Source organism: Zonotrichia albicollis, chromosome 19, assembly GCF_047830755.1.
Source record: "Zonotrichia albicollis isolate bZonAlb1 chromosome 19, bZonAlb1.hap1, whole genome shotgun sequence".
Lineage (NCBI taxonomy): Eukaryota > Metazoa > Chordata > Aves > Passeriformes > Passerellidae > Zonotrichia > Zonotrichia albicollis.
The window spans coordinates 4,484,328-4,499,328 of NC_133837.1; the positions used below are offsets into that span (position 1 = coordinate 4,484,328).

The following is a 15,001-nucleotide window of genomic DNA, read 5'->3' on the forward strand; positions in this document are numbered from 1 at the left end:
GATTCATTCCCCAGGCATTCACATCCCCAGCACTTTTGAACCCAGTGCCCAGTTTTACCTTGTTAATCCTCACCAGCATTCCCACAGGAGCCAGAGGAGACATCGGACCTGCAGTCTCACCCTTGGAAAAACATCAATGAAAATTTTAGATTTTCTTCTGTGCCTGTGGATGCCATGGAACAGAGAGAAATGGCAAGCATTTCTCACCGTGGCTTGTGAGAACTTTCAGGAAGTTGTAAGAATGTGATAACTTATTAGTATAAACAATCTACAGGTTGTGGTTTTCTACTTCGTCTTTCTGTTTTTCTCAAGGTCGGTGTGTGAGAAAGGTGTTTTTGTTAAGCAGTCAATCAAACAGAATGTATGGTATCACTCTGCATAAACCGCGCGGTTCTCTTGAATAAAGCTTTCTTTGTTCTTTCTGCAATTCTGCCTCTCACCTGTTCCTGTGTCACTCCCGGCGCAAGGGTGACATCTGGTGCCCCGCCGTGTGTGCTGCTCCGGTACCTTCGAGGAATTCGCCAGACCCCCGGGCCCCCCGCCGGACCCCACGGGCTCCTTGGGTCCGGACCCCCTTTGTTTCCCGCAGAGGTACCGGCCTTTCCCCGCACCCTTCCCCCGGGCTTGCTCCGTGGGGCTGCCCTGATAACGGGACCTGCGGGACTCCCCAGAGCGTGGACAGTGCCTGAATTGCTGGGGCTGGGTGCCGCTGTTTCCATGATGGGGGATTGGCATGATGACGACAACAAGGTTTTTTCTGTGTGGAGGCACCTCCTTTTCTATGGGGGGTTCTCGGTACCTGACGCCTCGTTGATCGACCTGTTTGTGTGGGCCAGGACTCATGCGTTCCCCATGGGCATGGCCGTGGCGTTTGACCTGGGCCGGTGTCAGGAGCTGTGTGCTCTGCTTGCGGAGGAGTTTTACAGAGGGGATGATGCTGTGCCCCCGCTCCTGGCTGCGTGCGACACTCTGTGCGCGGCGCTCCGGGGCCGGGCCGGAGGTTCGGACACGGGCGGTTCGAGGGGCGGGGGAGCTGCCGGCGCTTCGGACAGACGGACGATCGTGGGGTCGCGGTTCGCCGTCTGTGCGGGGTTCGGCCGCCCCTCTTTGGGGGGTTCGCTGCGGCAGAAGTTACGCCTTTCCTCGCCCCTGGTGCCGAAGAACCGGGGTTCTCCCGGCCGGGTGCTGTCCCGCCTTTCCCTGCCCCTGCTCCCGAAGCCGCGGGATCCTCCGGGCCCACAGCAGCCCCTCCTTTCTCCCCGCTGCCGTTCGAGGTCAGCATTCTCCCGAACCACGGGGGCCGCAGTTCCCGGTGCCCCTCCCGAGCAGCCGGACCGGGCTCGGTCGGGCTCGGTTCCCACCCCGACGGCTGCCAGGACACCGCGAATCGCTGCGGCAGCTTCCCCGTGGGCAGCGGCGGAGCCCGCACAGCTGCACCGGCCGTGCCCATCGTGGCGCCAGCCCCAGCCGGTGTCGCGTTCCCGCCCGGGTCTCTCCTCCTTCCCCGTGGCTCCTGCACTGACAGCAGTGGCTGTGAGCGCGGCTCCGGCACCGTCTGTCCGGGTGGTAATTCATGCAGCGGGGGCAGTGCCTTTTCCTCATTCCGGCGCGGCGGCCGCTTCGGGTGACTCGGTGTGTTTTACACCTCTGCCGGGGCAGCCTGCGGTGCCGGGGGTGCCGCTGCCCTGTCTCCGGTGGCCGGTCCGCCGGTGTCCCGGCCTGTGACTGAACCTTCAGGTTCGCAGCCCGCTCTTGGCCGTTCTGTTAAGGTGCCACCCCCGTGATCCGCTGGGCGCCCTCCCCGTTCCTGCCTGGGCACGCGGGCAGCGCTGATGACCGGCGGCCGGTCCCCCGTTGGGGACATGCTGCGGCGGGGAAGGGCCGGCAAAGGAGGGCGGAATCGGCCTCTGCTCGTCACCTCTGGCCTCTGCCTCCCTGCAGGGTGACTGACAATCCCCGCAGCTTTTGGGACGCGGTAAGACACGGAGCTCGGAGGATGAAGGTCTGTTGGAGGGAGCGGGAAGGTCACGGTTCACGGTCTGCCTCGGGGGGAGAGGCTCTGGGGGTTCGGGGGGCCAGGTCCTGCCCCATGGCAGCGATCAGGATCATCCTGTGTTTAAGGCTGTCCCGAATTCGGGACACACCGACGGGCACAGGGTGATTCAGGAACTGCGGGGCGAGGTTGCCAAGCACGGCCTCGGCTCGGAGGAGTCATGCAGGCTGTCAGGGTGACAGCCACTGATCTGCTCTGTCCCTCTGACATCGGGCAGCTTGCCAAGGCGCTTCTCCAACCTCTATAATTTGCGATGTTGTTGATGTTTTGGACAGAGGATGCTGCCATGGCTGCAGCAAGAAACAGGCTTCTGCTCCCAGAGGATCCTCGGCATGGAGTGGGAGTGGATGCTCTCCTTGGGGACAGCGCCTACTCCCATGATTTTCAGGCTACCTGGGATGTTCTTGATCAGTGTCAGGCTCTGGGGTTTGCTGCATTGGTGGAGACCATCGAGGCAGCCTCTCCCGGGCCTGATTTCACTGACATAAGGCAGGAGCCAGGTGAGCCTTTTGTGCTGTTTGTCAAGAGGCTCAATGCTGCCATGGAGAAGCAGATTGAGGAGCCTGGACTCAAAGAGCCACTTTTGAAACGCTTGGCCCAGAACTATTCAAACAGTGAATGCCAGAGGATCATAAATTCTCTTGCGGGGGATCCTTCGGTGGTGGAGATGGCCAGGGCATGTGCTGTGTGCTAGGATGGGGGCTGTGGATCCTGGGGTGTCTGCTCTGGCAGTGACTGTGCACTCAGGCCAGGTACCCTTAGGGAGCAGACATAGGAAGAAGAACAAGAATAAGAGCAAGAAACAGGAAGATGCACCCAAGCCAGTGGATACGGGTGCCGAATTCGTGTGTGCCACATGCCTGAGGCCAGGTCACCTTGCCAGCCAGTGCAGGTCGAAATTTGGCTCAAATGGCCAGCCTTTGGCAGGGCCATGAAATGGCAATAAGAGCGCAAAGAGGAATTGTGCCTCGACAGAAGTGATTCCTCAGAGCACGGTGCCAGCCCAGGTCAGCTTGGAGGCATCACCCATGGCTCCACGGGTGTGGATGTGTGTGCTGCTGGTGCAGTCACCTCGGGATCTGGTGGTGAGCACAAGGTTCCCCTGAACATCCTCGGACCTCTGGGACAAGATGTAATGGCACCCACCAAGGGATCTTTGCTCACCCAGGAGTTGTTGACTCTGCCTTTGCAGGTCTGATTTTTGCCCCTGTTTTCACACCCTCTCCCCCTGTCACTATTCCGGCAGGGACTCAGATTGCTAACCTTGCGTTTTTTCAGTTGTGTGTCCCCAGGAGTGACCCGCAGACTCGTGGGACTGGTGGCTTCAGATCCAAAGGCCCTCTGGTTGATTGACACAGGGGCAGATGTGACTGTCACCTCCCTCTCTGTGTGGCCTCCTGTGTGGCCTTTGGCCCCCGTGGGGACACCCATTGTGGGGTGGGGGGTCTGGCATGCACCATGGTAAGCCAATGCTTTGTGCTGTTTGGCAGCACGAGTGGGCGGGTGGCTGCAGTCCCACCCTCTGTCGTTCTGGCCCTGTCCCTCTGTGGGGTCAGGATGTGCTGAGGTCAGTGCTGCCTGCCTGGGGGTGCGGATTGGGGCAGATTGGTGGGTTTTTCATAGGGGCCACTGTGTCGAAGGGTGAAAGGTACCTAGCACTGCCTTTATGGTGGCTGGTGAACAAACCCATTTGGGTTCATCAATGGCCCCTGACTGTTGCGGTGTGATGTCATGGTTTGCCTCAGATACCTTGGTTTTCTCTGTGTAGATTTCCCCAGGTGTGCCAATCACCTCTTCTTTCCCCACCCTGACCCTGCTGAGTGCTGTCTGTCAGTCCTGGCATTCCAGATGGGCATCGATGCCTTTCAGCCCTGGGGGGATGAAATTGAGCCATCCAGGTGTCACTTGTCCCCTGAGATTTCCTCCCCTTACCTGGTTGGTGGCTCCCTACCCCTTCCCTGCCCCTCTCCCCAGGGTTCAAAGGAACAGCAACCACGGGCTCAGGGAGTTCTGTTGGAGCTGTTGCTGCATTCAGAGGCCTGTGGGCCAGAATAAAGCTCTGGATCCAAACCCTCCATCAGAACCGACTCCTTTCCTTCACCTTGCCCTAAAGTTTCTCCACCAGAGGTAAACCTGAGCTCCTGCACACCTGGACTTGTCTCTAGCACCCAGCTGCAACATCCAGATAGCCAAAGGTGTCTCTGAGGTGAAACCACCACAGCTGCCGCCTTTGGTCAAGCAGCAAGGGCCAGACAAGCCAGGCACGTCACAGCCAGTTATATTGGTAATTAATTCTAATACCTGATGGAGGAGAAACTGCTTTCCCTTTGTGAATTGGTTCAGGAACAGTTGCAGCAGGGACACATTGAGCCTTTTATGAGTCCCTGGAATACTCCCATCTTTGTGATAAAGAAGAAATCTGGGAAGTGGAAGTTGTTGCAAGACCTCTGAAAAGTGAATGCAGTGATGGAAGGCATGAGGGCATTACAGCCTGGTGTGCCCTCACCCACCATGATCCCTGCAGGATGGGAGATCTTGGTCATTGATTTGAAAGATTGTTTTTAAACAATTCCTTTGCATCCTTATGATCAGCCAAAATTTGCCTTCAGTCAACAATGCCAAACCTGCTCAGAGGTATCAATGGAAGGTTTTGCCACAGGGCTGTCACAACAGCCCGATTATTTGCCAGTGGCATGTGGCTCAGGCCTTGTCTGGTTTCCTGACACGTGTTATTATCATTATATGGATGACATCCTGGTGGCAGCACCCAGCCAGGATGAGCTGTTGAGGATACAGCCTCAGCTGTTTGCTGCCCTGCATGCTTATGGGCCATGGGTGGCCCTGGGGAAGGTTCAGCAGCACCCCCCTTGGAAGTGTTTGGGGGTCAAAATTCTTGACTGAACCATTCAGCATCAGGAGGTGCAATTCTCAGATTCTATTCAGACCTTGAATGATGCCCAGAAGTTGATGGGTGTCACCAGCTGGTTGTGTCCTTACTTGGGACTGACAGAGAACAGTTGTCCCCATTGTATGACACTTTGAAAGGGGACCCTGACCTGAGGGCTCCTCAGGAATTGACCCCTGCAGTGTGATGGGTGCAGGAGGTTCGGAGGGCTATTCAGGTTCACTGAATAGATCCTTGCACTGATGTCACTGTTTTCATTACCAATCCAGATTTTCATCCTATGGCCGGTGGAGTGACCCTTGCATGTTCTGGAATGGGTCTTTTTGCCCCCCCAGCTGAAGAAGACAGTGCCCTCATTAGTCTGAGCTAATTGCTCGTTTGATAATCAAATGCTGTCAGCGGTGTTTGCAATTGATGGCTGCTGATCCTGCAGTGATCATTTTTCCTGTGGAGAGGGAGGATTTTGAATGGAGCCTTGCTATTAGTGCTCCTTTGCAAAGAGTGCTGGAAAACTTTTCTGGGCAGGTTGCCCATCATGTGCCCAGTCACCAGTGCTGTGGCTGGCAAAGACAACGGGTTTGTCACTGTGGCCAAAGAGCAGCTGGGTGCCAGTGCAGGGGACCCTGTGTGACAGTGTTCACAGGGGTCTGGGGGTGAGGGAAGAGATGAGGATCTGACTCCATGTTTCAGAAGGCTTGATTTATTATTTTATGATTTATATTATATTAAAACTATACTAAAAGAATAGGAGAAAGGATTTCATCAGAAGGCTGGCTAAGAATAGAAAAAGAAGGAATGATAACAAAGGCTTGTGGCTTGGACTCTGTCACAGCTGACTGTGGTTGGCCATTAATTAGAAAACCAGATGAGACCAATCACAGATGCATCTGTTGCATTCTACAGCAGCAGATAATCAGTGTTTACATTTTGTTCCTGAGGCCACTCAGCTTCTTAGGAGGAAAAATCCTAAAGAAAGGATTTTTCATAAAATGTGCCCGTGGCATCCCCTGTCTTCACTGATGGCTCTGGGAAATTGGGGAAGGCTCTTCTGACCTTTTCACTTGGGGTTGTGGGTATGCACGTGTCCCCACAGACACTGGAGTGCGATGGGTACCTGCAAAGTGCATCAAAACCAGAATGTGGCCAACAGGCAACCCTTGAATGATGACCAAGATAATGACCAAGATGACAACCATCAATCAGATGGCCCTTCCATGAGTGGGGACTGAATTTCATCCTGTTTTCTGAAAAGGACTGTTATGAATTAGAATAAGCATATGACTTAGAATCGATAGTGTATTTGGTGAGATGATCACAAGACCCGATCTCTCTGGCCATTTCAATCTGATCTGATGGAGGGACCTCTGGAGCTGTGTTCGTTCTCCTTTCTGCAAGAGGCCCCACACAGGAGTACAAACACTGCCTCCATCTTTAAACAAAAAAGGGGGACCTGTGGATGCCTTGGGACTGAGAGAGAGAAATGGCAAGTGCTCCTCACAGCAGCTTGTGAGAACTTTCCGGGAGTTTTAAGGATGTGATAACTTGTTAGTATAAACAATCTGCAGGTTGTGTTTTTCTACTTCATCTTTCGGTTCTTCTCGAGGATAGTGTATGAGAAAGGCGATTTTGTTAACCAGACAATCAAATAGAATGTATGGTATCATTCTATATAAACCCTGTGGTTCTCTTGAACAAAGCCTTCTTTGCTCTTTCTGCAGTCCTGCCTCCCACCTGCTCCTGTGTCATTCTCAGCACAAGAGTGACATGTGCCAGACCAACCTTGGAGCAGAGCAGAAGGAAACCAGGTTTCCTTAGCACAGTAAATAGAGCACCTTCAGGCTCTGCTGGTTGCCCCAAGGGTTGGCCATGGGCCCCATGGGGACACGGAGGGGCAGGATGGGGCCCTGCAGGGATGGCTGTCAGAGAAGGGGTACCCAGCTCCCCCCACCCCAGTGCTGCGGGGTCCCACATCTCCCAACAGCAGCAAGAAAGAAAGCAGCAGTAAGAAAATAAAGCTTTATTGGGAAAAGCAGCATCGTACAAAGAGCTGCAGCATAGAACCCTGAGAAGTTGCTCTGCCTGCTTGAGAACAGCAAGAGGAAACCAAGAAGGGGCTGGGGGGAGCAGGACCTGCCTGCATGTGAGGCTGTGTGAGCACAGAGCGCCCTCTGAATTGTTTCAGTAGCACCTCCCTCTGGGGTCCCCCTCATCCCAAACCTTCCCCAAGTTTGGGAAGTTTGGCAGGGATAGAAGAAAAAGGAAAATCTCATTTTATCATCCTCCTTATTTCCCTTGCTCGGTCTGCAGGGACAGCTCCAGCCCTGCCATGTGTCACTAGTGTGATATTTGCATATGCAAATCAAACAGGTTAATTTACATGCCGGTCCCCATCAGCTCTTGTTAAAACACTGCACTCCACACCTGCCCCATCACTGAGGTGCCACTGCACCACGACAGCCTCAGCTGCAGCTCCACTTTGGCACCAGCCTGGCACTTGCCCGGCCGTGGCTCAGTCCCGCTGGCACAGCGTCACCACCCGCCCCTCACACAGCCAGAACACGGGGTACAGGGGCTCCGTGAACACGCTGTGGAAGGAGTGGATGAGTTTTGTCCTCTCCCCGAGGCCGTAGAAGGAGAGGAGCCCTTTGCCATAATCCAGGCTGACCCCCAGGTTCTTATAGAGCTGCTCCTGGATTTTCTGGGCGCGGCCCTCATGCCAGGCCAGGTAGCAATCCTCCCTCACCTGCAGCCCCCAGGAGCCCCCATCCAGGCCGATGTTGAACCTGTGGCCCTGCTGGTGCTCGTGGGGCAGCCCCCGGTAGGTGACCCCCAGGATGACGGAGTGGCTGGAGATCTTCACCTCCCAGTAGTGGCGCCCGGGGCCGCAGCTCTGCGTGCACAGCACCTGCCAGGGCTGGAAACGAGGGCCCTGCCCCTGCCCAGGGACCCTGCCAGCACGGTGCTTGGCTCTGTGGGCACCTTTGGACACCTCCAGGTACCTGTTGGCTGTCTCAGAGTCGAAGGTCAGGTTGCGGTGGTCTGGGGGAAGCAAGGGCATGGATGGAGCTGAAATGGTTCATCAGACCTTTGTGCCCTCCCAGCAGTGATGGGGTTTAAATTCTGTAGGGCTGCCTCCCAAAATGGAAGGGAACAGGTTGCTTGGAGGGGAAGGGTAGTGGGGAGGATGCAATACCTGCCCTAGAGGGAATGGAAAAGCCCAGAAATAGCTGTTGAGGCAATGAGAAATGATGCCTTGCACAGTCCTTGCATAACCCAGCTCACAACTGAGTGGCCATTGTGACCACAGTGGCTCTGTGGCCATTTTGGCAGGAATGTGCTTGGTTTTAAGAGCAAAAAGTACCACTGTGGGTTGGGAGAGGGGGAGAAAAGCAGGTGTTTAGTGAGCAAATATGGTATTGCAGGGAGTTACTCTCCTCTGCATGGGCTGTGATAGCTCCTGCCATGGGCATTCCCTGGCCAGCAGCACCTCACCTTCCTCCCCCAACACCTGGGCCTGGCAGCTGGCTGGGCTCCTGCCCATAAATAACAGGGGGTTCCAATTAATAACCCTAAGGATGCTCTGTGGGACTTGAAGGAAGGAATTCCTACAGGTCCCATAATCAGCAATAGTGACGTGACCAACATGGCATAACCCAAACCTCTTCCCAACAGGGAGGAGATGGGAAGAGGAGCACAGAGGAATTTCCTACAAGCAGGAGAGGGCTGGCCTGGGGAGGAAAGGGGACATGAAGGACTGTAGGTAGGAATGCTGGGGCCATATCCCTGGACAGAGAGCAATGACTGCAGGCAGGGCTCTGGGGCTCTGCCATGCAGGGCAGTGACTGATCCAACACCAGACAGCCTCAGTTCCATGGGAAAGCACTTCCTGGTGCTGCTAATCCCCCATGTGGGTCCTTTCCCATCCCAGCCCATCCACCCTGCCCCTACACCACCCTTCTCTCATTTAGGGAGACACATTGGAAGAGCCAGGACAGGAGCCCCTGTCCTTGCAGCCACAGCCACCCTCCTGGGAAGGAGCCTGGCTTGGTGACATCTATTCCTGCTGGGGACCCCAGGGAGGTGCTATCCCTGCAGCCCCTGTGCTCCTTACCCTTCAGAAGCTCAGCTCGGAGCTGGCACTTGGGGAGAGGGGCCACAGCCTTCACTGCCAGCTCCTGGGTATGCTCTGGGTCTGTGGAGGATGGAAACAGGCTTTTGGAGCAATGCCACCCAAAAATTCTTTCTTCCTGGCTTCATGGGAAGAAAAGGAGGAGGAGGAGAAGGAGGAAGTCCATTGTATCCAAACTGGGGAGCAGGCATGTGCCACCATGGTTCAGCATTCCCAGCAAGGAGGGGCCACAGGGAGGCCACCCACTCATGCCACTCCATCTGCTGACCAGTAAATGTGTGTCCCATCCCAAACCCCTGTGCCCAGCAGCTGTGTCCCCAGCAGTGACACAGGCCAGGCTCATCTCCAGGACAACTCAGAGCCCTTCAAAGTGCCCCTGAGAGCAGGAGGGTTACCTGGGCCAGCAGGGCTGGGGGCTCTGGGGGTCACACAGGCAGGCAGGTCCTCCAGCAGGAGCCTGGAGATGCTGCTGAGGATCTCAGAGATGGGCTTGATCACAGCAGCCACATCAAACTCCACGGGCACCAGCACCTCTGGGCTCTCCAGAGGCGGGAGCAGGGGGAACTCCTGCAGACAGACACACAGACACCATGCACCAGTCTGGGGAGGACTCTGCAAACCCATTTGCATCCACTATGTCTCCCAGGGGGCAACAGGGGCATGCCAGCATTGCCCACACAACTTTTCAGGGACCCCCAAAACCAGCTCGTCCCCACAGCCCCATCACATCCCTGAGCCAAAGTGAGGACGTGTCCCCAGTGGGAATGGGCTGGACACAATCCTGCTGCCATCAGAAGGGGAGGACACAGTGCCAGGGTGGTACCTGCAGGAAGGTCCTGTGCTCAGGGCAGGCCAGCAGGCTCTGAGCCCTCTCCCTGTGCTGCCCAAGGACATCCAGGCGGTCCTTACACACGTCCCAGTTCTTGCCCACACGCTCCAGGGCTGCGCTCTGCTCTTGCTCAATCCTGGCCACTGTCTGACGCTGCAAATCCTCCAGAGCTTTCCTCAGGTGGGTGAATTTGCTCTGGATCCCATCTTTGAGCTTGGAGCAGTCCTGGGCAGGAAGAGCCATGAGAACCAGGATGCTCCCCTCCACAGGCCAGCACAGGGAGGCTGCAGCGTTACCTTGATGCTCTCTGTCTGCACCTCCAGCTCCTTCATTGTCTGCTCAATCCTCTCTGCTTCCTCCTGGGCTTTTTCCAGGGATTCTTTCAAAAAGGTCTGTGAAAGGAGGCACAGAATAACATAGAACAGTTGGAAAAGTCCTCCAAGATCATCAAGCTCAGCCTATGACTGAACAGTCTCAACTAGCCCAGAGCACTGAATTTCACAGCAGTCATTTCTCCCAGTCGTGTCCAGCTGCACATCCTGTGGAAAAGCCCAATGCTGCCCACCTGGCCCCCAGGACGCTCTCAGGGCTGCAGGACAAGCCTAACAGGGAAGGAGGCAGCTTGGGAAGGGGACTCCGTGTCAGGGTAACAAAGAAGTGATTTTTTGTGCTGACTTTCACCCTGTTTTTAGCTGTTTCCTCTAGATCAGAGGGTAACAAATGTGAAAAGTGCCAATCACTTGTTTTTAAAATTTTTAAAGATTAATAGTAATGAAATGGTTATAAAAATAGTAATACAATTAGAGTAATAATAATATGGACAAATTGAATTAGGACAATATGAGACAATAAAGACAAAGAGTTATGGATGTCTGGGTACCTTTTTCTGGGCAGCACGAGCCTGGCACACAGAGGGACACCACGTCCCCGCAGCAGGACATGGGGCAGTGGAGTGGATATTGTGAAAAATGCCAATCACTTGTTTTTAAAGTTTTAAAAGTTTAATAGTAATAAAATAGTTAGAAAAAATAGTGATACAATTAGAGTAATAATAATTTGGACAAATTGAATTTGGACAATATGAGGCAATAAATACAAAGAGTTACGGATGTCCGGGTACCTTTTCTGGGCAGCAGGAGCCTTAAAAAGAACACCCATTAACAAAGGATTAACCCTTAAAAGCAATAGCCTGTTGCATATTCGTACATCTCATACATGATGCATAAATTCCATTCAAACACAGGATTCTGTCTGGTCATTGTCAACTTCTTCCTCTGAATCCTAACAGCGCCTTCGAGGCAGGAAGAAGTTCGTTTCTACTGATAAGAGGGCAAAAAATAAATTCTTTTTCTCTGAAAGATTTAGGTGTCCTGTGGCTGCTATCTGGTGCGAGTGCCTCATTCCTTTCTTAAAAAATCCCACTAACATAGTTCTTATTTTAACTACAAAAGTTACCTTTTAATTACAAGACTACATCTATTATTAAAATGTTAATACAGCACAATACATACAGTAAATATCTGTGTAGAGCCATATAATATGCACTTTTCACAACAAACACACAGGGCACCGTTCATCTCATGCTGCTGGATTTACCCTGCTCCTGACAACACCTGGTTCCTCAAGGAGCAGCCAGGCACTGGTGGCACCTCCCTGGCCAGCCCCAGTCCAGCTGAGCTGGGCAGTCTGGCACAGTCTGGCACCACGTCCCTGCAGCAGGACACGGGGCTGTGGAGGTGGATGTCGTGTGTGCCTGAGCTGTCACAACACCCCCTGCTCCCCCATGGCCCCAGCTGTGTCACCCACTGTGGGAGTATTGGGGGTGGGATGGTGGGGATGGATGGAGATGAGAGATCTCTGCAGCCAGGGCTGGAACTTGGGGTTCATTGCAAAGGGCCTGGGTGCAGGGCCCTGCTGGGAGCTGCCAACACAGCTCAGAGCAGGCCCAAAGGGGAAGAGAGAGAAGGCAAGAGAGCATGGTAAAGAGAGAATGAGAAAGTAAAAGAGAGGATCAGAGGGCAAGGTTCCTGTTACAATGCAATAAATCGTCTTCTGGTTGTGGAATTTGGGGTTTATTGCAAAGGGCCTGGGTGCAGGGCCCTGCTGGGAGCTGCCAGCCACAGCTCAGAGCAGGCTGAGAGAAGAGAGGGGGAGAGAGGATGAGAGGGTGAGAGAGTAAAAGAGGTAAGAGAGTAGAAGGGGTAAGAGAGCGAAGTTCCCGTTACAATACCATAAATCGTCTTCTGTGTTGAGTATTCTGATTCTCACTAACCAATCTAGCACAACATACAAATCCTATAGCATTTACATACAGCCTATAAGAATCACTACATTACCACACTGTGTTACATTTTAAACCCTAAAAACTCCTCTTTGGGCCCCTTCTGCCAAGCTGGCAGGGTCTGCTCTGACCCTTGAGCTGTCTGCAAGCAGAGGGTGTTGTTCCATCAAAAGGGGATCACCTTCAGCTGGCCACACCATTGTTTTCCAGTTGTTCAGTAACTGAGATATCTCAAACCTTGCTTTCATTTCAATCTCGCTTATAGTTTCCATATTCCCAAAATAATTTGCCAGACAATCATATTTATAAGGCTTTCCTGTTCCATCTCCCCCAACACCCCCCCCACCTGCTTTCTGGCTCTCTCCTCCTCGAAGAGCACCCTGCGGTGCGGGCGGCAGTCGCGCTCGGTGCAGATGCAGCAGATGCAGCGCCGCTCGTCCAGGCAGAAGAGCTCCAGGGGCCGCCCGTGCCGCGGGCACAGCTCGGCCGGGGCCGCCTGGCCCGGGCCCGCGGCACAGCCCCGCTGCTCGCTGTCCCGGGCCAGCTCCACCACGCTGAGCAGGGTGACGTTCTTCTCCAGCTCCGGGCACGGCTCGAAGGCCCTGCGGCACTCGGGGCAGGTGATGCTCGGCTCGGGCTCCTGCTTTTTCTTGGCCCAGTGGTCGCTGATGCAGTCCCTGCAGAAGTTGTGGCCGCAGGGCAAAGTCACGGGCACCTTGAACAGCTCCAGGCAGATGGAGCACACCAGCTTCTCCTCCAGCTTCTGCGACATGGCCGATGCCATCCTGCCCGGCCGGAGATCGGGCGAGACGCCGGGAAATAGAAACTCGTGAGCGCAGAGGAGGAGGAGGAGGAGGAGGAGGAGGTGACGCTGTGCCCAGAGGCGGGGCAGGGCTCCCGGCCACGCTCCTGAGGTGACACCCGCTGCCTGTGCCCTGGTCACGCTTAGCGCCGGCAGGGGGCTGTGTACAAATCACAAACGGGACGGGGCTGCTGTGAAAGTGCCTCGAGCTGTTTTATTTTCCAGCATCAGTCTCATTCCATGGTTATGACAATGGGAAGATGGCAGCAGCTCACATCCCAGGCAGCAGACCAAGAACTTAATGGTACAACTCACTTTATAAGTTTTTTGACCAATCACACAAAGCAAAAGCACACTGACAGTAGTTCTATCCGACCACTATAAGCACAGGTACCTTTGGTTAAACAATGCTTGCTTATTTTGAATACAATACCTGCTTGTAAGCCTTAAAACACAATGCACAGAGCTCCATTATTAAGCTTCAAACTTCCTAATATCTTGCTAGATAAACTTTTCTGTAGCTTAGAGAGTTATTCTAGACAAGCATTAATACACAGACCATTGTTCTATTTGTCCTTGCTTTTGTACTTTTTAAATATGTGAAAAATGCATGTATTTTATGATTGGCTTTTTGCAAATAGTAAAATGAATATATGTTGTGTTAGAAAGCAATGCTGTATTAATTTTCTTAAGTACTGTGTTAAATATAGTTTTAGGTTATAAAAAAATTGTTAAAATAGAAACTATGCTGTGTAAGATTCTTTGTTTAACACAAAGGACTTGCAGTGAGATAGCAGCCACAGGACACCTAACTCCTTCAGAGAAAGGGAATTTATTGCCTTCTTATCAGAAGAAACGAACTTCTTCCTGCCTCGAAGGCGCTGTTAGGATTTAGAGGAAGAAGTTGACAATGACCAGACAGAATCCTGTGTTTGAATGGAATTTATGCATCTTGTATGAGGTGTATGAATATGCAACGGGCTATTGTTCTTAAGGGTTAATCCTCTGTTAACGTGGGTCCTTTTTCAGGCACGTGCTGCCCAGAAAAAGGTACCCAGACATCCATAACTCTTTGCTTTTTATTGTCTCATATTGTCCGAATTCAATTTGTCCAAATTATTATTACTCTGATTGTGTTACTATTCTTTTTAACTATTTTATTACTATTAAACTTTAAAAAAATTTAAAAACAAGTGATTGGCGTTTTTCACAAATAATTTTTCTGCTGACCTATCTCATGGCTACTGCTTAGCTCTAATCACAGTCCTGCTGTCTCTGAGGCCTGCCTTTTGCAGCTTTCCCAAAACCCTCTGATTTTGTGGATTCCCAGAGCCCTGGCTGTGCCCCAGGCTGCAGAGGGAGGGCTGTGAGGCACCGGGGGACACCCCGGAGAGGAGGGAATGCTGCGGTGACAGCACTGGGGGACACCAGAGGGCTGACAGGGATCAGAGCAATGTGTATTCCCATGAACATGCTTATGGAACATGGAATGCTCCATAAACATTCCATGTTTATGGAATCCATGTGCAATTGGATTTTCACTCCTTTATTGCCTTTTGAGGGAACTTCCAGGCATCTCAGCTCTGCCAGGGCTGGGTCCCTGAGCTGAGCATGGCAGGGTGTGGTGGTGGTCACAGGGGTCCCAGGATGAGGGAAGAAACAAGGATCTGACTCCATGTTTCAGAAGGCTGATTTATTATTTTATTATATATATTTTATTAAAACTATACTAAAAGAATAGAAGAAAGGATTTAATCAGAAGGCTTGCAAGGACTAGAAAGGAATGGAATCATAATAAAATCTTGTGAATGACCAGAGAATCCAAGACCGCTGGACCATGATTTGCCATCAATTAAAAACAACCACATAAGACCAATCACAGATCCACCTGTTGCATTCCAAAGCAGCAGATAACCATTGTTTACATTTTGTTCCTGAGGCCTCTCAGCTTCTCAGGAGGAAAAATCCTAATGAAAGGATTTTCCATTAAATATGTCTGTGA

The 15,001-nt window shown here is 52.8% G+C and overlaps 1 protein-coding gene across 1 annotated transcript; it reads right to left on the bottom strand.

The window, feature by feature from the left end:
- Positions 1-6,960: 6,960 nt before the first annotated feature.
- On the bottom strand, positions 6,961-13,123 carry TRIM65 (tripartite motif containing 65). The gene is made up of 6 exons (XM_074555238.1): positions 12,544-13,123; positions 10,213-10,308; positions 9,911-10,141; positions 9,483-9,654; positions 9,070-9,150; positions 6,961-7,997 (listed from the first exon to the last, which is right to left on the bottom strand). The coding sequence occupies exons 1-6, from the start codon at positions 12,979-12,981 to the stop codon at positions 7,468-7,470; spliced, it is 1,548 nt and encodes a 515-aa protein (XP_074411339.1). The 5' UTR covers positions 12,982-13,123; the 3' UTR covers positions 6,961-7,467.
- Positions 13,124-15,001: the final 1,878 nt, after the last annotated feature.

Excerpts from the sequence above, each read along its gene's own strand:
- TRIM65 (XM_074555238.1), bottom strand. The coding sequence starts at position 12,981 with ATGGCATCGGCCATGTCGCAGAAGCTGGAGGAGAAGCTGGTGTGCTCC. Across the intron at positions 10,309-12,543 it reads AGGAGAGAGCCAGAAAGCAG|ACCTTTTTGAAAGAATCCCT; the intron begins GTGGGGGGGGTG and ends CTCCTTTCACAG. Across the intron at positions 9,655-9,910 it reads AGCACAGGACCTTCCTGCAG|GAGTTCCCCCTGCTCCCGCC; the intron begins GTACCACCCTGG and ends GTCTGTCTGCAG.